This window comes from Rhinopithecus roxellana, chromosome 15 (genome assembly GCF_007565055.1).
Source record: "Rhinopithecus roxellana isolate Shanxi Qingling chromosome 15, ASM756505v1, whole genome shotgun sequence".
NCBI classification, from domain to species: Eukaryota; Metazoa; Chordata; class Mammalia; order Primates; family Cercopithecidae; genus Rhinopithecus; species Rhinopithecus roxellana.
This window is the reverse complement of record NC_044563.1, coordinates 87,027,704-87,051,443: the sequence shown is the minus strand read 5'-3', so window position 1 is coordinate 87,051,443 and position 23,740 is coordinate 87,027,704. Positions and strand designations below refer to the sequence as shown.

At 38.1% G+C, this 23,740-nt stretch overlaps 1 protein-coding gene across 2 annotated transcripts in view; it reads right to left on the bottom strand.

Annotated features, from left to right (window-relative positions):
* SYT9 (synaptotagmin 9) overlaps positions 1-23,740 on the bottom strand; it is a 229,336-nt gene that overhangs the window by 139,257 nt on the left and 66,339 nt on the right. For both annotated transcript variants that reach the window (XM_010361027.2, XM_010360966.2), the window contains exon 3: positions 14,155-14,701. In XM_010361027.2, the coding sequence (XP_010359329.2) occupies positions 14,155-14,701 (547 nt within the window). The remainder of the gene's footprint in view (positions 1-14,154; positions 14,702-23,740) is intronic.

Sequence of the window (23,740 nt, the reverse complement as noted above, 5' to 3'; positions counted from 1 at the left end):
TGACTAAATGAGATGCTGCAGTTCAGACTCAGATTCAATAGAAGGTTCCTGAGCCTCTCCTTCTGTGGTATGGCGGCAAATGCCAGAGCCAACTTAAATTACATTTCTAACCCCTTCATCTGCCCACTTTCCAGAACACAGGCTGAAAAAGCTAAAAATATGCTTTCATTACTTTTCTTGAGTGTGAGGTTTGTTTTGTAACAGAGCTTTGTCCACTAAGAAACAAGCGGAGACATTGGGATGACTTTTAGGACAGCTTTCTCTTTCAAGACAAAAAAGAGTCCTTAGAGGTACTTACCACTGCTTTCTTTCCTTGTCACTTTCCTTTTGTCTCAAACGCAGAAGTGATGTCGAGTCATATATTTTATAATTATCTGACTGAAAATACTATATGAGCAGATAAGTTTAAAGAACTGAAAAGTTGTCAAAAGTATAAAAATGGATCAAATAATTACACAAATGAACAAAGTTTTAAAAGTCAAAGCTTCTAGGAATGAAAATTACACCAATTTAAATGAGAAATTCAATGAAATTATTAAGTAACTAATTGGAAACTGCTAAAGAAAGAATTACTGTACTCAAAAACAGATGTAAAGAAATTACCAAGCTGCACTATCAATAGGAAAAATAATAAACAAACAAACATGGAAGATAGAGTGAATAGGTCTAAAATACCTAAAGATATTTCCAGGAGGAAAAGATTGAAAGCATCAAGGAGAGACAATATGCAAAGAGATCATGGCTGTGAATTTTCAGAATTGATGAGACACCCACATCAAAATCCTGACAACCTATGAATCCTAAACAAGATAAACAATACTTTTTAAAAATTCGACACCATTCATTCTATAATCAAATTTCAGACAGAGAAGTCTTAAAGTATGGCACAGAGAAGAGAAAAGAGTGTTACAAATAGCGACTTATTTCTCAAAACCAGGAGTTTGGAGGCAAGACTCCAAAAGAATAGGTACTGAGAAAAAAAATTATCCATACAAGATTTGTATACTTATGTTTTTTTTCAGTTATTAATGTGAAATGGTAATATTTCCAAACAAGTAAAAACTGAGAGGGCTAACATCAATAGATCTTTAACGGAAAGAATTTCTCAAAAATGTACTAAACATAAAAAAAAATCTAGAAGGAAAGTCTGAAGAAATAGTAAAGAGAAGTGGTAAATATGTGGTAAATTTAAACAATCATTGACTTTATAAAACATTAATTATAATATCAAATTGCTGAGTGCAGAAAACCACAGCAAGATAGGAGTAAAATACCAGAAAATAATAGTTATGTCATCTGGAATGGGGGTAATCGGAGTCAAATATCCCAAAGTAAAAGTACAGTTTTGATGGAGGTCTAATACACTGATTAAGTTTTTATTAAATTAGCCATGCATATTGTAATTTCTAGGAAAGTACTAAACAAGTAGAAACAGAGGTTGTATCTTATAAGTTGGTAGAAGGGAGAAAGTAAAATGGGGCCAAAACCATTTAAAAAGAAGAAAAATTATTTAAAAATTAGAATTAAAACAAACACAATGTAAAATGGTAGAAATAAACCCACATGTATTTATAATCACAATGACATAAATAGACTAATCTCACTAGTTAAAAGTCAATGATTTTCAGAACGGATTAAAAAAATCCAACTATACTTTGCTTACAACATTTATACTTAAAATATAACGATGTAGGAAATTTGTAAGTAAAAAAATAGAAATATACGAGACAAAACTAAAAGAAAAATTTTTAAACTTTATAAATGCCAAAGAACACTTGAAGGCCTAAAAAGCATTTCTCTACATAGAGACACTAAATAATAATAAAATGTTGAAAAGACCAGACATATATAAAAAGTACTAATTTTTTATGTATACACATTAAGGAGAAATTTTGATAGAACTACAAGATGAAATTGAAAATCTACCAGCATAGTAGGAGATGAAAAACACATTTTATCAATAACTGATATATTAGACTGATGAAAAATATTATTCAAGATGTAGATGTGAGTGAGACATAATCTTTTCAAGAAAACATAGCACATTTATAAAAACTGATGTGTAAGAGAACATAAAGCAAATCTGAACAGATATCAAATAATCTGTAAAATATACTCCATATTATCTATTCACATTTTAATTGTTACAGAAATAACGCTTAAAAAAACTATGCAGTATGAAATTTTAAAAACACACCTTTAAACAACATATAAACCAAAGAAAAAATCATACTTGATATTAGAAGATGCTTAAAAAAATGAAAACACTAAATATCAAAATTTGCAAACATAAAGCTAAAGCAGTACTTCAAGGGAAATTTATAGTCTTAAACGCATATTTTAAAAAAAATTTTAAAAGACTGCAAATTACTAACCTAAAGATACAAGTAATTATAAAAAATATCAACCGAATAAACTAAAGAAAAAAGAAAGAAAATCATACAGGAAAAATAATGGAAAACAAAAATTAAATAGAATTAATAGAATTAAAAGTTGGTTCTTTGAAAAGGATAATAAGACTGATAAACTCCAGCAACATTGATTAATGAGAAAGTGAACAGGAATAAATAATCTATATTAGAAATGAGAATAAGGACATAACCAGAAATAAGGCAGAAATAAGAAGTTAAGAAAAAATTATGAAGAACTTTAAGACAATACATTTAAAGCATAGATGAAATAGGCAAATTTCTAGAAAAATCTAAATCACCAAAATCAATTCTCAAAGAAATAAAAAATAATTTGGTATTATAATCATCAAGTAAACTGAATTAATTTCCCCTAAACATCTGACCCAGAAAGTTACACTAGAAAGTTCTACTAAACATTGACAAGAAAGATTATTTCAATCATACACAAAATCTTTAAGAGACTAGGAAAGGAGATAATATGCCATAACTCATTTTTTTTTTTTTTTTTTTTGAGATGGAGTCTCACTCTGTTGCCCAGGCTGCAGTGCAGTGGCGCGATCTGGGCTCACTGCAAGCTCCGCCTCCCGGGTTCACGCCATTCTCCTGCCTCAGCCTCCCAAGTAGCTGGGACTACAGGCGCTCGCCAGGCCCAGCTAATTTTTTGCATTTTTAGTAGAGACAGGGTTTCACCGTGTTAGCCAGGATGGTCTCGATCTCCTGATCTCGTGATCCCCCCGCCTCGGCCTCCCAAAGTGCTGGGATTACAGGCGTGAGCCACCACGCCCTGCGCCATAACTCATTTTTAAGGCTTGTACACCTTTAATGATAAAATGCAGATGAAGAGAGAAAAGAAAATCAGTTTGATCTCACTCACGAGTTTAGTCACAAAATTTTTAAAATATAAGCCAACCAAATAGCTGAACACACACATGCACACACACACACATTCATGTATATCCATGTACATAAAAAAGCAGCACATTGTGAACAAGTTGGATTTATCTCAGAAATAATACATGTTTTTATAAAAAGTATAAAATATAGCAACAAGTTGGATTTATCTCAGAAATACATGTTTTTATAAAAAGTATAAAATATAGCAATATAATTTATTACCTTAAAATGTAAAAGGAACAAAACACATGATTCTCTCAACAGATACAGAAAATCAACTGATAAAATTCGATATCCATTTAGGTTTTCAAAAAGTCTATAGCCAATGTCCTACTTAGTGATGAATAATCAAAGCATTTTTTTGAAGAACAGAAACAAGCCAAGGGTTGACTCTACTGGCATTTGTATTGGTGATTGTAATAAATGTAGTAAAACAAACAAAAAAGATGAGGTAGGGAGAGAAAGCAAGATAATTACAAAAGAAAGAAGAAACAAAATTGTCCTTATTCATGCATAGCATAATTGTCAATGTACAAAACTCAGAAGAAATCTGTGGTCAAATTATTAGAATTATAGTGTATAGCAAGTCCAAGTGTTGGAGAGAACATAGTCTAAGATGGTCTCAAATACTGCTAGTGGGATCGTAAGTTGGTCAAACTTCTTAGAGATACAATTTTCTTAAACCTAGCATATACCATTCCTAGGTATATACCTTAGAGAAATTCTTGCATGTATTTACCACAAGACATGTACAAGAAATACTAGTAGCAGCATTTTCTGAAATAGAAAAAACTTAAAATTAATTCAAATAACCATTGACAGAAGAAAGATAAACTGTTGTAGACCATATAATAGAATGCTAAAATCATGCTGCAAAACAACAAAAAAGAATTACAGTTATGTCCATGAACATAAATTATTTTAATACACATAATATTGAACATAACAGTTTGCAGAAGAACAGACACAATATAATATCTTTCACATAAATTTCAACAATGGGCAAAACTGAATAACTATTCTTAAGTGGTAAAATGATTTTTAAAAACAGGCAATTATAGATATAAAATTCAGTATACAGATAATCTCTTAGGGGGATTTTGGAATGGAGGAGGGGCACATAGGAAACTTCAAAGAGACTGATAATGTTCTCTTTCGTCAGCTAAATTCTGGATTGACTGATGTTTATATATTGGCTAATATATTGGTGGTTCATATGTTGATGGTTATATATTTTATTAAAAAAACCAAACGCTTTGTCCTGGCACCCTCACTAGAATAAAAGCTATTAAAGTCTCTTTGTCAGAGACCTGTAGCTTCATCAATCCCTTCCTTCAGTTGTGCTGTTCTACAGCGCCACCAGTTTTCACTGCCTCTGAATAATCTAGACATCAAGGGGATAACACGTCTGAGGGATCACGAGTGGGAAAAATGATAGGGTGAGATTCAGTGGACTCTCATAAAGATACAGCTCAGTAGACTCCAGTGATATCCAGATTTCACCCACATTCTAGAAGGAACCTGGCTTCCCTGTTGGCAGCTGGAAATCATGGCTTTCTGTGGCATTTTTCGAGTTGCTTGTCCCTTAGGATCAGTTAAGCAGCCGGTCCTTTTTGCATTTTTAGCACTACGTGTAGTGGTGTCCTGGAGCTGGCTCCTATAAGCTGGCAACAGCTTGGGGAGGCAATTGTGGGTGAGCATCTCTTGCCAACTCTGCTTTCAGTGATGTCACACTGGCAACTTGAAATCAGCCCTTCTGGGAGTATTTACAACCCAGGAATCAGCAAATGCTAAAATCAGGTCCCCTCCCTTCCCCCATCCCTGCCCCACAACCAGTTGTTAAGCATCCACCAGGACACCACTGAATGTAACACAACCTTAACATCATACAGAGGGAGGACACGAGCAGGACTCATTTCCCAGTCCTACTGGGATGAAGTGAAGGAACCAGCAAGAGCCAGCAGATAGCAAAGAAAGTGATCCCTAGCTGCCCTCATTGCTCATTTGCATAATACACTCCTACCAGCATGATGACAGTTTACAAATGCCGTGACAACAACCCAGAAGTTACTACCTTTCCATGGCAATGACTCAGAGAAGTTACTGCCCCTTTCCTAGCAAGTCCTAAAACCTGCCCTTTAATTTGTATGTAATTTAAAGTGGATATAAGTGGGTTTATATGCAGTTGCCAACAGCTCATACATTGCTGGCTGTGGGCACACTGCCTACGAGTTACCCCTTCTCTGCATGGAGCAGTACTGTTCAAAAAAAGACTGCTGTCTAACATTACCGACTTGCTCTTGAATTATTTCCTGGGTGAAGCCAAGAACTCTCCCGGGCCAAGCCCCAGTTTTGGGGCTCACTTGTGTTGCATCAATATAATAATCACTTATGACTTATGGTACAATGAAACGAAAAGGGATTCAAACTAATAAATATCTTCAATCACAGAGCCCGCCTGCCCCATTTGTATTGAACTATGAAGAACAAGCACTCTGGACTTCCCTGAATACTTATATCCCCCCTTCCTGGGTGGTTCCGGGTGTCCATCTCCATCAGGTCTGCAAAAGGCCCCAGGCTTTTGGGAGACAGAACAGGGAAGTCTCCAAATTAGTGACTACAAAATAACAAATCTTGCTGAAATAAGATTTTTAGGTTCTCAACATTACCAGAAAGTCTATGCTGTTGTAAACTGTGTCCTTGCCTTTTCTGAACTGGAATCTATATTGGCATAGAGGGAAATTCATGACTTCTACTGTCATTACATGAAAACTGTGGCATCTTCTCCAAATCAGAGTCTAACTGAGGTGGTCATAGGTCCCAGAGAAAGTCTCCGAACCAGTTTCTAAACCAAGAAAGAGATTCCTGAAGTGTGCTTAATGCCTGCTTTTTCAGAAAGCCCCTAATAAGTGGGGTATAGTAAAAATGCTAAGAGGATCGTCCTGACAGACAACATTAACCCAGAACACTAGACTTACACTCTCCGATATTTTGACCTTCCCCCTAGATGCTGTCTTCTCTCTTGCTGACTGATAAAATCCTCACAAAGATGTATTGTACTATTATTTATTGATCTGGCTGCAGTAGTTGAGAGGTTGAATTACACCATCATTTTTACACTCCATAATTGCCATTTTGTTACTTCATAGGAAAGCATGAGGATTAATTTTTATTTGAGTGCTAACATTTATCAAACTTACACTCTCCTTGGAGAAACAAATAATTTTTTAAAAAAGATTAGTTTATGAGTTCAGCTCTGCATAACAGCCTCCAACTAAATCAGCCCCTAGAGCTTAAACAAATTAGTCCCTCATAAGGAGTTTCACTTTATGCAGCAAGTGCTTATTAAATATCTAACTTTCAGGTGCCATTCTAGAGGTTGAGCACCCAGTAGGAAGCAAACCAAATTTGGTTTTTGCACATATAGAAAGAAAATTGAACAAATACACAAAAGAAGCACAAGTAATGATAGAAATACAGAGTGTCATGGAAACAAATGCCAGAAAAACCCACGCTAGTCCAGGGCTCAGAAAAAGACTTCTCTGAGGAAATGGCACATAAGCTGGGATTTAAGAGCTTAGTGGGAGTTAGCCAGGTAAAGAGGGGAAGGAGAAGTAAACCAGTGTATACGATCATTTTGAGCCACCTTTTCCTGCACAGACTGAATTGGTTATTTAAAAAACTTAGTCTTAATTTTGATTTGGCTATTATTCAGCTGTGTAACCTCAGCTGAATCTCCTAATGGCCATTCATCTCAGCATTATCTGCTAGAATGAAAGACCTCTAAAGTTCTACTCAATTAAAAGACAAATATACACAGATTACTATTCAGTTAGTATAAGTAAAACAGCTTTTTAAAAATAAGCTTTGATCAATATAGCAGTGTTTCTTGCAATAGGTGTGAATACTCACAGAAACTCTTTCAGGTAAAAATACTAGATTAAAAAATTCTTCTTAATGTGTAGTGGAGCCGACGGACCAGAAAGAGAATTTTTCAGTGGACAGAAACAACAAGAAAGCATGAATCCATAGAGTTAAGTAAACTCTGGAGCTGGAGCTTGAATGGAGGTAACTGTGAATCTCTGGTGGCTTAGCTTCTGGCATTCAGAAGACTGCAGAGCCTGAGAGTCACATCATTAAAGGATAAACAACACAGAACTTCTGCCATGCTTACTAAATGGATATTGTCCCCAATATCATGCCTGTCTTAGACTTGCTCTATGTAAAAAAGAAACAAAAAGTCCCCTCAGCCAGTTTCTAACCATTAATACAAACTTGCACTACCATAAGAAAACTACTCTTTCTAGCTGCATTTGACCTAATACTGACAACTCGCATTGTTATGCATTTTAAATATTCGTACCTAAATTACTACGGAGCTAGTTTTATGGGGTCTGTAGTAATTATAGTTTTATTCCTATACAGAGGAATAAATATTAGACTAAATGTTGACTTCTCAAAAACAATTGGAAGTCAGAAGACAATGAAATGATAGTTTTATAATGCCAAAATCAAAATAACTCAGTTTTGTGCTCCCAAATTGTTATTCACAGACAATCTTTTAAGAATAAAGGTAAAATAAAGGCATATTCAGGAGCTGTGGCTTTCAGTTGGAAGTTATTGCCAGCCTACAGATACCTCAAGAAATAGGCCTGAATGACAAAGCAAGACTCTGTCTCAAAAAAGAAAAAAAGAAATAGGGAAATTAATATCCTGACTCGACTCTTCTCCCTTTCTTGTTGTCTGAACCTAAGCAGAAGTCAGAAACTAGGGGTATTCTTCCAGTTTGAAGAAAGATATACAAAAATCCAAAGCCTTCAGGGACACCCAGCAGAAACAAATGGCAGGCACCCAAAATAATGCCCCAAACTAACTTTATAAAGCAAGAATTACCTCGATTTCAAGCCAGACAAGGACAGTACAAGACAGTAAATTACACACATCACTCATGAGCACAGAAGCAATAAAATGCTAAATGAAATATTAGCAAACTGAACTCAGCAGTGTAAAGAAAATGTACTATATCAAGATCAGTGTGGATCACTCTAGGAATATATGATTGGCTCAAAATTAGAAAATCAATCAACATAATTGACCAAAATAGCAGATTAAAGGGGTAAAAAGCCTCACTAGATTACAGCATATGATAAAACAATTATGTGTAATAAAAAGGCTTACTCAACTCTGAAGAGAGTAAAACATTCTTAATATGGTGAACATATCCACAAAATATATATAGCTAAGGCCGGGCATGGTGGCTCATGACTGTAATCCCATCACTTTGGGAGGCCGAGGTGGGCAGATCACCCAAGGTCAGGAGTTAGAGACCAGTCTGACCAACATGGAGAAACCCCACCTCTACTAAAAATACAAAATTAGCCGGGTGTGGTGGTGCATGCCTACTAATTCCAGCTACTTGGGATGCTGAGGCAGGAGAATTGCTTCATCCCAGGAGGCAGAGGTTAAGGTGAGTCGAGATCATGCCATTGTACTCCAGCCTGGGCAACAAGAGCGAAACTCCATTAAAAAAAAATAGATATATATCTATATCTATCTATATATATATCTAAAATCATACTCTATGGAAATTTAAAGACACTTTATTAAAATAAGAAACAAGTCAAAGATATCTACTATCATAATTATTATTTAGCATTGTACTGGAAATCCTAGTGTGTGCATTAAGTAACAACAAAAAAGGAAAAAAGGTATACAGATTAGAAAGAAACAAAGAAAACTATCATAATTCACAGATGACTGATTATCTACAAAGAAAATTCAGGAGAGTCTACAATCAAATTATAAGAATTAATGAGTTCTAGGCTGGGCACAGTGGCTCATGCCTATAATCCCAGCACTTTGGGAAGCCAAGGCTGGCGGATCTACTGAGGTTGGAGCTTGAGACCAGCCTGGCCAACATGGTGAAACATCGTCTCCACTAAAAATACAAAACTTAGCCAGACACGGTAGTGGGTGCCTGTAATTCCAGCTACTCAGGAGGCTGAGGCAGGAGAATCACTTGAACCCTGGAGGCAGAGGTTGCAGTGAGCCTCAATTGCGCCATTGCACCATCCAGCCTGGGCAACAAGAGCAAAATGCTATCTCAAAAAAAAAAAAAAAAAAAAAAAAAAAAAAAAAAAAAAAAGGCATTAATGAGCTCTACAAGACTGCCAAATAGAAGATAAATTAATATAAATAGTTTTAACTATACACTAGCAACAGTTAGAAAATGAAATTTTAGACCGGGCATGGTGTCTCACACCTGTAATCCCAGCACTTTGGGAGGCCGAGGAGGGTGGATCACGAGGTCAGGAGATCGAGACCATCCTGGCTAACACGGTGAAACCCCGTCTCTACTAAAAACACAAAATATTAGCCGGGCATGGTGGCGGGCGCCTGTAGTCCCAGCTACTCGGGAGGCTGAGGCAGGAGAATGGCGTGAACCCAGGAGGTGGAGCTTGCAGTGAGCCGAGATCGCGCCACTGCACTGCAGTCTGGGAGACACAGCGAGACTCCGCCTCAAAAAAAAAAAAAAAAAAAAAGAAAAAAAAATGAAATTTTAGAAAAGATACCATTTAAAAGAACAAAAAGTAATATACCTAGCAGTAAATCTAAAAAGATTCGTGCAAGATCTTAATGTAGAAAATTATAAGCTTTGAATAAAAAACTTTAAAGAAGAAATATGTAAATGAATAAGTAAATGGAGAGATATACCATGGTCATGTGTAAAGATACAAAATTTTCATAAATTAATCAATAGACTTCATATAAATCCAAATACCAAAAAGAGCGTTTAACTTGGCAATGTGATTCTAAAATGTGTGAGAAAAGTCAAGTACCAGCCAGGGCTAAACTAAAAATGAAGCAGGCTGGATGATTTGCCCTTCCAGATGTTAAAGCTTATCATAGAACAATAGTAATTTGCAAATTGTGCTATCCATAGAGATAGTTAAACATCACAGTGGATAGAAAAGAGAATCCAGAAACAAGTTCTGCATATACAGAAATCTATATAGGACAGAGCATACAGTGCATATTATTGGGAAAATACGCCAGAAAATTTTTTACCCATATAGAAAAATAAATATGGATATGTTATGGACTGAATGTTTTTGTCCCTCCCAATTTATATGTTGAAGCTCTAATCCCCAGTGTGATTGTAACAGTATTTGGAAACGAAGCCTTTGGGAGGTAATTAGGTTTACATGAGGTCATGAGGGTGGGGCCCCCATCGTAGGATTAGTGTCCTTATAAGAAGAGGAAAAGAGACTAGAACCAGAGCTGTCTTCCTGTCTCCATCACATGAGGGCACAGCGAGAAGGTGCTCCAGGAAGAGAGCCTCACCAGGAATGGAATCTGCTGAAACGTGGTCTTGGATATCCCAGGCTCCAGAACTCTAAGAAATAAATATCTACTGTTTAAGCTGCCCAATTTATGGTATTTTGTTATGGCAGCCCAAGCTGACTGATATATGATGCCTATATCATACTATATAAACATTTCCATTCTAGATGGATTAAAATCATAATTGAGGAAGACAAAACTTTAACACTTCTAATAGAAAGCATAGGAGAAATATCTTTCTGACATAGGATACGTAAGTACTTCTCAAGTAGACACAAATACGCTAATTTACAATGGAAAATACGGACACATTTTATTAAACTAAACATAACCTCTATTTATTAAAGACACCATAAAGTGAATACAAAGACAGCCATAAATGGAGAGATGATGTTTGTAAAACACACACCCAACAAGGGATTTGCATCCCGACTGCTTAAAGAGCCTATGTGAATCAACAAGGAAAGGAAAATACTAGAGTAAGTGCTGAACAAGAATTTTCACAAGAAAGAAAACATGAATGACCAATAAACATATCAAAAGATGGTCAAACCAGGCAACTGAAGAAATACCAATAATACATAATTTTACATACATGCACACACATACATTGTAATCAGTGTGGCAATTGCAAGAGTTGGAGAGAAAGTGGAACACTAGGGATTATCACAATTCAACAGTGGAAGGATCAATTTGTGATATGTGAAAATGACTGAAAAAGACTTTGTCATTATCTAGAAAATTGAACACATGTATACTTTACCTCTATCAGGGATACACCCTAGAGAAATGATTGCATATGTGAACCAAAAGATGCGTACAAAAATCTCTGCAATATTATTCAGGATCACAGAAAAACTAATAACATCCTGAACGTCATCAATACAAGAATGCTAATTTGTCATATATTAATATTAATACAATGGAATATTATATAGCAATGAAGATACATAAGCCACAGCTGCTCTACTTATTTCTATTATTAAATGCCATAATCAATGTTGACCAATGGAAAAAAACTAGTCAAAGAAGAGCTATAAAACGCCAAAATAGACAAAACCTAAACCCATATTGTCATATCTATATGCATACGTATTTTTAATATCATGATATAAGTAAAATTAAAGATAGTAGTTTTCTCTTGGCAGGACTGAACTGAGAGGGAATGTAATAGAGAACAATTTGAAGGTCAATAAAAGTACTGGTAATGTTCTATTCTTCAACTAAATGGTGGGCTCAGGCCTGTTCATTTAATTATTCCTTCATTAATCCATATTATTACATTTACTATATTGTATACATTCTATATTATAAAGAGGGAACCATGGCAAATCTCAGATCTTTATGTTCAGTCTCTGTAAAAAAAAAAAAAAAAAAAAAAAAAAAAAAAAAAAAAAAAAAAAAAAGACAAAAAAACCACAGCCCCAAATAACACTTTTAAAAATGGAACTTAAAAATATGGCAGACTATGAAATAGCCTGTAATTTTATTGACAGGACCTACCCTCTCCTGTGGCCATCCAAAGGCCTAGATCAATGCTCAGAAGATTTATTGTTTGCCTGAAGAAACAACTGAGAAATCTGAAGCCTATAGGTTTATTGGTTTTCCTCCTTGATAAATAATTTCACATTCTCCTTATGGAAATCTAGGATTTTCCAACAATGGAAAAGAAAACCTTACTCTCTAGAGAATGCTAAAATGGCAGTAATCTCAGGGCCAGAAGGTCTCTACCACCTGCCACTCCATATTCTTGTCCACAGGAACCTGTCCTAGGAGTCGTTCCCACCAGGGATCATCAGCCTTATCCAGATTTGTATCAGCCACTGTGCAGTCAGTGTTGCTCTCACCACAAAGTCTCTAGAAGGCAACTCTCAGCAACATCCTCACTGAACTTCCTAATAACCTCTCCAGCTATTTTATGGAATCCATTTGTCAAAAAATGTAAGTTGATGTCTCATTAGATGGTGTGACCAACACCTCCCTACCATACCTGAGATGAGACATAAGTTCAAGGCACCTCACTGCAGCTGGTAGTGTCTCAGCTCCCATAACCAGAGAGACTTAGTAAATACCCCAGTGAGGGGGTGATGCCTGAGCCATTGGTATATTTGTATAAGCAGTCTTCCCATTTTGTTTCTTTAAACGTTCTCATGTTGCTTCCTGACTTTGTCATTTGGGATTTGGGAGACAATCCTTGCTTTCCCCAGCATCCATTGTTGGGTTTACGTGTATTATTATCTTTTAAGATAAGGAGATCTATTCCTTCCCCAGTATCCCAAATCACCTTGGTTTCATCAGCTGCTATTCTCTGCACCTAATCCAGCTCCAACTCCTTTCTTTCCTCATCATTGTGATAAAGGCCAGCAGAATCCCATGCTACATTTTGTTTATTTGGATAGCAGCACAAAGCTGGCACTGGAATCTTGTGGCATGTGGAGAGAAGGTGTCCCACAGGGCAACCAAAGCATGGGTGAGTTTCTAGTTCATAAAAGTGGCTAAGAGGGTACTGGTGTAGCTATTTGGTCATTAGGCAGAGGTTAGTCTTTCACTAAATAGGCTCCAGACTCAAGCTGAATCAGTGTCTGAATTGAATAAGGACAGTGGTGCTTGGTCCCTTTGGATGCCACGGCAGAGAAAGAGAGCTACGCTGGCCTCAGAATATCTCATATCCAAGAAGAGGAACTAACAAAGTTATCTCAGGGAATTTGGACAGGTGAAAGAAACAAGCGGCCTTAAAATATCAGAGTTACCTAAGAATGTTCAATTTTGCTTTCTACTTCTGGAATGCCAATACACCTCAACAGGATAATGAGAAGGATGTAAATGGAGTAGAAATATCATCTTTGAAATCTTGTGTTTAAAATGTAGACATAGATGTATTGTACCACTACACAGCACCTTTGACTTCTCTTCTGAGCGCTAAATTGGATGTGACTGTCGACAGACTAGTTTTGCCATTATCTATAGTTTCTTTCCAGACTTCCCTCCTTGTAGCTTGGATTTGGTGAGTTTTACATTCAAAAATGTGGTTCCAACTCTTCTCAACCACTCCCACTTGTAGGGTTGAAGTGGAAATGCTCTTGAGCCAACCTGAGAACACAGGTAAGTACCCACTGCTCTCAGAGTCAGGCAATGGTCTCTTAGCTGCAGACTATGGTTAATAGAATGCCGGGTTGCATTTAGCATAAACAACCTGAAAAACTCTAAAGAAAATGAGGTATGCAGGATAGATAACACCTGCATCTCTTAGGGACTAGCTAAGAATCTGAAAGTAGAAAAGAAAGAGAGTTCCTCTTTAATGTTTGCATGGAATAATACTTGGAAACTTCAAAATCAATATTGTTAAAACCCTGTTTCTGAAAAGGTACAAGGAGGTTCTGAAATAATTGCTACATGCACATTGATAAGAATTTTACAGTTTGTCCTCAAGATAATGTGTAAGTAATCTGTTTTCCTGCTAACTAAGATGCCCCCCACCACCAAAATGAAGAAATGCTGGACTCACATTGGTGACATATTCGATATCCTTCCAAAGGATGCACTCCCTGGGGAAATCAGCCAAGTCTAAGAAGTGATCCACCACCACTTGGCCGATTAAGTCATGACGAGAGAACCTGTCAAAGTCGTACACAGAGAAGTGAAGCTTCCGTGCTTCAAGGTCATTGTAGGGAACCGGAAATAAAAACACTTCATCAAACACAGGGTTCAGGGTCTTTCTGTGAACTTTAGTCTGGTGTTTTGTTTTCCGATCAGGAAGCAAATAGATCTTGACATAAGGATCTGAAGTCCCAGAAAAGTCCTTGGCGGGCAAATTGACAGCTTTGTGAATCTTCACTATGAGCTGTTCTAAGTCACAGTCATATTTTAAAATGAAGTTCAGTTTCCCACAAGCCTTGCTGTTACTCCGTCTCCCGTCATCATTATCCAGTGACCTCTGCTTATATAACTCTGGTTTAATTCTACCAATTCCAGTCAACTGTTCCTGTTTTTGAAGCTGCTGGATATTGAAGTCCGGGTTTGACAAGTTGAGTTGTCTTCCGATTGAATTATGCCTTCAATGAAGAGCAACACAGAACAAAGTTACAATCTTTTTTTTTTTTTTTTTTTTTTTTTTTTTGAGACGGAGTCTTGCTCTGTCCCCCAGGCTGGAGCGCAGTGGCCGGATCTCAGCTCACTGCAAGCTCCGCCTCCCGGGTTCACGCCATTCTCCCGCCTCAGCCTCCCGAGTAGCTGGGACTACAGGCGCCCGCCACCACGCCCGGCTAGTTTTTTTTTTTGTATTTTTTTTAGTAGAGACGGGGTTTCACCGTGTTAGCCAGGATGGTCTCGATCTCCTGACCTCGTGATCCACCCTCCTCGGCCTCCCAAAGTGCTGGGATTACAGGCTTGAGCCACCGCGCCCGGCCACAAAGTTACAATCTTATTAGCTATGGGTCTCTTGGAAACTTTTGCCTGGGATGTAGGTAGACCGTTATGTTTTGTTAGGAGCTTAGAACTGTGGGCTTTTTTGTTTGTTTGTTTTGGCCTAAATTCAAAATGCTCATCTGTGTGAGTAAGCTGCTCCCTAAGGCTTGAAGCTCAAAACCGAGGCTTGGTATCAGGAAATGAACCTAGGAACATGTGACCTCGGAGCTTTAAAGGTTTAATACACTTTCTAAACTGTCTAATATGCCATTAAAGAAGCTTATTCGTCTGGTGGAATGCAAAGATTTGTACAAACTGCTTTAAAAATAAAATTATTCAACTTTATATATAATATCATTCCAAAATTGAAATAGCCAAGTGTTGCCTTAAGAAGAATGAATCTTTCCCTAAATTACACAGAATTTCTTGCCACCGGCTTATAGCTTTATAAGGATATAAATTCTTACTGGTTCAAATCAAATCATTTCATCACAAGAACACAGCTTTTGCTCATGCAAAAATGTATGTGACTGGGATGTGTCTGATTGTAGTGGCTCTGACAGGTACAAGTGACAGCATTGGGATTGTGTTTTTGCTGTACACACGGGTGATTAGTGATCAAGAGGACAGGTTTTATTTCTGAAATAAACACTAATGGCACAAAAATTAAAGATGAGCTACTATAAATGTATGTAGGGATTCAACTGGAGATGTTGGATACTGATACTTTTAAATTAAATATTTGCTACTGTAGTATACTCTTCACCCTGTAAGTATTGGTTTGGGTTAGAAGTTTCCCAAAAATTCTCTTTAAAGCCTGTCTGATCTGTGCATGTCTTCCCAAGTTGAGAGTAGTTATCACATACAAGGTTGTTTTTAAGGTTACTTTTGTTGTTTTTAGCTCAGTTTAGAGTCATTATATTGTATTGTATGCATTTAGTCAACAACCTTAATTAAAATAGCCTCTTTACTAGAAGGTGAAAGAGAACAGCTGGGATGTCTCTTAGGGATTGGTAAACAGTTGGAGAGGCAGAGTAAACATTTGAATTTGCCATTCTCTTCCTTTCTTCAGACAATGAAATAAAGATGTAAATATGGAACCAAGGGACCCCCAGACATGTTTGAAAGTGTTCTCCCTTGTCACCACAGATATTGCTATGCTGAGCATTCCTCTTTATCCTAAAATAGCCTCCTAATCACTAATCATCCACATGGTATGACAAGAGTACTGTCACAGAGCTGTCACTTGTACCTGTCACATCTAACACAGTCCATAGCAAGCAGACATAGCCCAGTCACATACATTCCCACATGTACAAAAACTGTGTGGTCCGAAAGTTGCTGATGGGAGATTTTAATCACTTACAGAGAAATCCACAATCTTAAGGTTTCTCTGTATTTTATGATTTGGATGGGTGAGGGAGGGAAGGCAGGAGTTGCTGTTAAGCATCTAAAACTGGCTTTCTGCGCTAGTGCAGCCAGGTAATTCCCTTGTCCAGAAATGGAACCAATGTAGTGCTAGAATAGAGCTTCAGTCTCACTTTACTGGACTCTGTGGGCAGAAAGGACTGGGAGGCAGCAGAAAGAAACCTGCCATATGCAGAGATTGGAATAGGCTGGTGCCAGCCCTATTTCCCTCTGCTATTGATTTTTCTTTACAGACTAGATTCAAAAAAGGGCCATAATTGGGTCCTGCATCAGTTCCCACCCTTCTAGGTACTGTCTGGTAAGTGGCACTGTTTATATGATAAAAGTGCATCCTCAATATCGACCGGATGCTCCTTTTACAGATGAGTCTGTGGAAGACCAACAATTCTGTGTCTACACAATCCAGTCCCAGACAACAATCTTGTGTCAGTCCTAGGCCCTGTCACTCTGCTGCTCTGCAGATGGTTGCTGGGCAGACTGTGCATTATAATTTACCTTTGAATTTTCTTAGTACTGGCATTAGATTAATCACAGCAACATTTTGTCTTCACCATTGTCTGTAGGCCTAAATCTACCATAGCGGTGTTTTTTTTTTCTTGTTTTGTTTTGTTTTTTAGATGGAGTCTCACTGTTATCGACCAGAGTTGAAATGCAATGGCGCGATCTCAGCTCACTGCACCCTCCGCCTCCCAGGTTGAAGTGATTCTCCTGCCTCAGCCTTCTGAGTAGCTGGGATTACAGGCATGCACCACCACACCTGGCTAATTTTGTATTTTTAGTAGAGACAGGGTCTCTCCATGTTGGTCAGGCTGGTCTTGAACTTCCAACCTCAGGTGATCCGCCCGCCTCGGCCTCCCAAAGTGCTGGGATTAAAGGCGTGAGCCACTGTGTCCGGCCACCATAGTTTCAATTTTGATTTAAAATACATGGATTTGGCTACTTACTAGTGTGATATATTCTGTTCTACATGTACATTTTCTTAGACATGAAATCTGAAGATAAACTGTCCCGCATGCTCAGCCCTTCCTAACCAAAGTGGATTGCCAACAGGGAGGAGGGGTTGTTGGTATAGTTCTAAGACTGAAAAAAGATCCCATTCCCTGAGAACCCGATTGCACATGAATACCTCCAAAAATTCCCAATACAGCTGACCTCTTAAAAACCAATCACAGGCTGGGTGCAGTGGCTCATGCCTGTAATCCCAGTACTTTGGGAGGCCAAGGTGGGCGGATCCGAGGTCAGGAGATCGAGACCATCCTGGCTAATGTGGTGAAATCCTGTCTCTGCTAAAAATACAAAAAAATTAGCTGGGCGTGGTGGCAGGCGCCTGTAGTCCCAGCTACTCGGGAGGCTGAGGCAGGAGAATGGTGTGAACCTGGAAGGTGGAGCTTGCGGTGAGCAGAGATTGTACCACTGCACTCCAGCCTGGGTCACAGAGTGAGATTCTGTCTCAAAAAACAAAACAAAAACAAAAACAAAAAACAATCATAGTTATGGGCTAGGCGCAATGGCTCACACCTGTAATCCCAGCATTTTGGGAGGCTGAGGCAGGTGGATCACTTGAGGTCAGGAGTTCGAGACCAGACTGGCCAACATGGTAAAACCTTGTCTCTACTAAAGATACAAAAATTAGCCAGGCATAGTGGCACACACCTGTAGTCCCAGCTACTTGGGAGGCTGAGGCAGAAGAATCACTTAAACCCAGGTGGCAGAGGTTGCAGTGAGTGAAGATTGAGCCACTGCACTCCAGTCTGGGCAACAGAGAAAGACTCCATCTCAAAAAAACTCAAAAACCAAAAACCAACCAACCAAACAAAAAACCAGTCACAGATATGAATACTATTATCTACTCAAACATATTACATGATTAATTTCATTCCTAACACTTTCCCCCTCCATTCAGAATCACACTTACTATTGGGAAATCAGTTGAATCTAACTGTAAGGTAGTGGCTTAAAGCAGATAGCAAAGACTGTAACTGGGCATGACAGGTTCTCACTCCTGGGGCTCCCTTTCAATCTCTTTCAATTTCCATTCAGAAGAGAGTTAGAGTTTACTGGAGTTGGGGGAGAGGCATGGTAGAATAGAGAAGCTTAGAACAGCCAGAGAACCAGGGTAACTCATAATCTTCCCATATAACCTCTGGAGGTCTGGGGACTGAAAATAAGAAAGTAGAGCAGGGAGACTGCCCCAGGGATGTAAAGGAGAAAAGGGCGTGGAGGAAATGGAAAATCAATATTCTATAGCTCTCATAGGCCACTCAAACAGAGGTGGGAAGAAAAAGAAGCCCAAAGCAAGAGGCAGGAAAGATACGGAATATAGTGCCATGACCTGAGCTTGCCCCACCCCAGGTGAGGTGGCTCTAAATGGTCAATGGAGGTGGTTTTGAGTGCAGTAAATGCGAGGCTCCCAGGACAAGGGTCTAGAATTTTAATGCCATTGACTGATGGTTCCCCCCTCAGAAGAAGAGAGGGAGAAAGACCTCTGGCTGAGGAAATTTTTATGAAGGAGATGATACTTGAGCTGGGCTTGCCTGCTTAACTTGGCCTCATCCTTAGCCACCTCCAAGCTGATGCTGTAGATGTCAATATGGACATTAAATCTGTTTTCATCTTGGTCCCAGTTCTCTAGTAGAATGGTTCTTTCAGCTCTTCTGCCCCAGTAGCTTTTTCCAGAGTCCCTCACATACACCCACTGCGTCTTTGAGTCCAGGCTCTGTAAGCCAGCACTCATATCCCCAACACCCTTTCCATCACGGGCTTTCATGTGCAGCCATGAACAAGTGCATCCTAATATGTGTTCGTTCACTGCAGTGGCCCATCTCAGAGGTGAAACCTGACCTGTCCTTTCCCTGGTTCTCGGGCACCAGTGTCTACAAGGCTTCAGGATCCAGGGATAAAAAAGAGAGAAGCAAATTGTGGTTTCAGAAATGTTGCTGGTTTCTTTCCTATGTTCAAGTCAAGGCAGGGAATTATGGAAAGAAACAGTGGAGACAGGATGTTTTTCTTCTTCAAAATTCCCCTGGTCATGAAGAAGAGAGGGTTGGGTTGTCCTGAACCACAGGCAGACAGAAGAAGGGGAAATCCTGGATAGGGACAGACACAGTTAGTAGAATACAAGGGCTGGAGGAAGTGGAAATTTGAGGTTTTCTTGGCCTGAAGATTCAAGGATTTCCACAAGTGAGATAATGAAGAGACAGGCATCAGGCCTTGGGGCCAGTGGAGGTGTGTTGTCAACGGTAGGTGGATACACTGAGGCAAGATCTGCTTCCTCCCACTCCCTCCCAAGTTAAACAGATTTGAAACCTTGAATACTTTATCCTCCATAACTAAGATGAGCCTTTGTTCACCAAAACGTTCTCTGCAGTAGCTCACGTCTTATGTCTCTTTTCATTCCCATTGATCCCAGCTGAGTTCAGGCCCTCAGAGAGGCTCCTGTATATATCCAATCTTCACCATTGTCCCATGCATCTTATACACTTATACATTCTTTCCAGATTAATCTTCTAAAGAACAAATTGAGCACTTCAATGTGTATAATTGGTGTTCTTGCTGTGGGTCTTCTGTGGGCAGGGTTGTATATATTTTCTCTCTTTATTGACACTACCTAATATTGAATTTTGCACATAGCAAATGCTTGATATCTTAGAGTAAATACAGAAATGCTATGGATATAATAGTTTCTGATAATTTAATCCCAGTGGAGAAAACACTCATTTACATATCATTTCAGGGTCTCATGGAAGTTGAGATAGGTCTAGGCAACTTCCACTTTTGAGGCAGTTAGTTTCTTTAAATCTAAAGAAATTACTTCAGATTCAAAAATTATGTTTTAGATGTTTACATTGAACCAATGTTCTCACCACACAAAAATATAACTTAATAGAAATGTGCTACTCATAGTATAATCACAACATTTAATTTTTGTGTACTATTTACTTGAGTTGTGGCCAATCACGGGACCTAAATTTAGAGTGTGATGGTTATCTTCCTCTTTCAATTCTGTCAGCATATTTCTGTAACTCTATGGATTGCTTAATTCAGAGATAAGGTCAAAAATCTGATGTGGGGCCTGATTTGAATGTGAGACCTGGGACAAATGGCCTTCTGCCAGCCTCACACCATTATAGGCTCTGCTCAGTTTATACTTCTGGCCCTTTGCTATTCTTGTCAGAAGAGCAAGAGAAAAGTAGCCTGATATTGACCAATGTATTCTGTCAGTCATTCATGGAAAAAAGTCCTCCGTGTGCTAGGTGGTGCTAGGGGCTGGATAGACAGGAAGAAACAAAACAGATGTGGTCTCCGAGTTCACAGAACTCAGTCTAGAGGGGAGTACAAGCAATAAAGAATCACTTAAAATAATTTAATCCTGTGAATGAGGGAAAACAAGGCAATGCGAGGGAGAATTGAAGTGGGAAGGAGTGGGGACAGAACACAGACTTCACATGGGGTGGCCGGGGAGACCTTTCTGAGAAGGTGATGTTTCAGCTAGGGCCTTAGAGAAGTAAAGGACCCAAGAAGGACAAAAAAAAAAAAAAAAAAAAAAAGAAAAGAAAAGAAAAGCGTTCCTGGCTGAGGGAACAACATGTGTCAAGACCTCAAGGCAGGAAGGGGCTTGGGATGCTGAAGGAACTAAGAGAGGAGCTAGTGCAGCTGCAGTACAACAAGCTTCTTCCAGGCAGTCTCCTAGTGAGTTCATGTTAAAAGTGTCCCCTAGGGTCCTGCAACATGGTGGCCCTGGCCATAAGGTGAGGCTGTTGGAAGCAGACTGTGGCAGTATTATCATGCAGGGCCTTAACAGACCTGATAAGGGTTTTGTGGTGTGGTAATCGAAATTTTCGAAAAACCGAAGTGTTACATAAGAAATTTGAGAAGGCTTTAAAAAAACAGGATGAACTTTTATCTTAGGGCATGAATCAGGAAATGGATTAGATGGCCTTTCAAGGTTCCTTCTATTTTGGGGATCCAGGGATTTTCATACATTTGGAGTAGAGAACTTTATAAAGCTCTGGAATTAAAAAATTCCGAGAAAATTAAAATATCCACATTTCCAGCATATTGGATCACTAAACAAAAGGGATTTCATTCAAATAAAAAAGAATTGACAGGAATTTTGGATGGTATTAGAGTCACTGAAGTAACTAGACACAGAACATGCTTGATCTTGAAAGAACAACAGAAAGTCATTCTGACCAGAAACATTCTTAGAAGATAAAACAAAGCTCATCTTTAGGACATTTCAAAAAGGCACCGTGTCAGCCAAATATATCCAAGAACACATCCAAGCTGAAGAAGCCAGGTGAAGTTGAGATTTTTGATGTAAATGGTGTGACAGAAACTGTGCCAATCACAAGGATCCTGAAGACACCTTTAAATGGAGGCTATGTCTTACATGCAACGGGAACCCTGAGACCGTGATAATGGCTGTCCTGAGACGGTGATAATGGCTGCAGGATGGAAGCAGTAAGAAAGTGTCGGCAGGGAGAAAGTAAAGAACATAATGAGAAAGAAAAGAGAAGAAACAGTAACTGGAAAAGCAGACTGTTGAGAGCTTTCTCAGCAAAGCTTACCTTTCCCCTCCCCAAATATGGGTATCAAAAATGTTACTTAAAGAAGAATGTTAAAAACGCTTTGAGGCATAAAGGAAATTTCATTCTCTTTTTCCTTTTTGTTAGCAAAAAGTGTGTATGTGTGTGTGTGCATTTTCTCATGATGCAACATAATCCCCAAAGAATTAGAAGACCATGTACTGCTCTTATTGCGGTGAGATCCTGAGACAAGGATATATATATTTCTAGACAGACCCCATAAAACTAGGTCAGTAGTAATTTAGGTATGAATGCTTTAAATGCATAAAAATGGAAATTGTCAGTATTAGGTTAAATGCAGTTAGAAAAGAGTAGTTTTCTTAAAGTAGTTCAGATATTCTTAAACCTGATTTTTGTCATCAGAAAAGATAATGTAATTGGATGCCTTCAAAACTAAAATAAATCTGAACACAAAGTGCATTTTACAGGGATAATTCCTTCACTCTTCCTTTTAATTTTTTTCCTTCTACCCAATTTCTACAAATCAGTAGTGATGATAAGAGTTTTTATTTTTTAGGCAAATACTTACTGATATGCAGTATATTTATATACTTTTCCAGTATAAATATTGTGATAGGGTGGCATCATTGCTATTAGTTTGTTAAAATTATGGCAGAGTCCTCAGATCACATCTAAAAAGATCACAGTACTACCACCATATATTGGAGGAACTCAGACCAGAAAAGTTACATGCAGAGTAGAACCAAATAGGAGGCAATTTCGAAGGAAATTTCAGTGGAGACTCTATCTAAAAGGCTCTAGCTATTGAAATACTGAAAGGATTTTATTATGAGTCTGCACATTGCATGAACTCTATGACAGCATCAAACAGAGCTCTAGTTATATTTAAGTTTTAAATCTGAAGATAAATCCTAGTGATAAAATCTGAGAATTTCTTCTAAATCAAATGGCAGACAACTACCCATCTCCTCACAGAGGAATATTTTAGATTTGGCTCTTTGATTCAGAATTGAAAATAATGCTAAAATAAGTTTCTGAAACAATCAAATTATAAACTGACATATTCCATCCCACTTAATGAAAATGAGTGGAGCCTCTAGGATAAACTCGATTAGCATAAAAAGGGTAAAGTCTTATTTCTGTTTCTGGAGAAAAAACAATAAAGATTTTTTTAAAATACCTCCAAATTGTGTTTATACTTTACAAATAACAGCACATGCTATTTCTCTGGCCATCACTCAGGCCAATATTTTCATTCTACAGAAAGTTGCTTCCTGAGTCTCTTTTCCTGAAATATCTTATTGAAAATGAGTTTTTATCTCCAGTGATTTAGAACTGGTTGTTTAGCCTCAAACACACTTTTGTATAATGTCTGAGCCTTGGGAGAGGCCAATACTAACAGCAAAATGATAGCTCACATTTCGGAGCTTTTACTAGGTGCCAGACCTGCGCAAGCACATGTTATCATTTCATTCTTAAAACCACCTACAAATCAGTAGTATCTATTCCTCTTTTGAAGAAGAGGAAATGGACAGATATGGAGTTTAAGTTATTTGTTCAATGTCACACACGTAAGTAAAGCCAATTCATTTGACTTGAGAGACCGCATCTTTTTTCACTGCATTATATTATTTCTCTACTGCTGAAGAGCATAAAGCATCCAGACAATAAAAAGAGAGTGACCTAGGTGTTGGTACTCTGTAAGCCTTC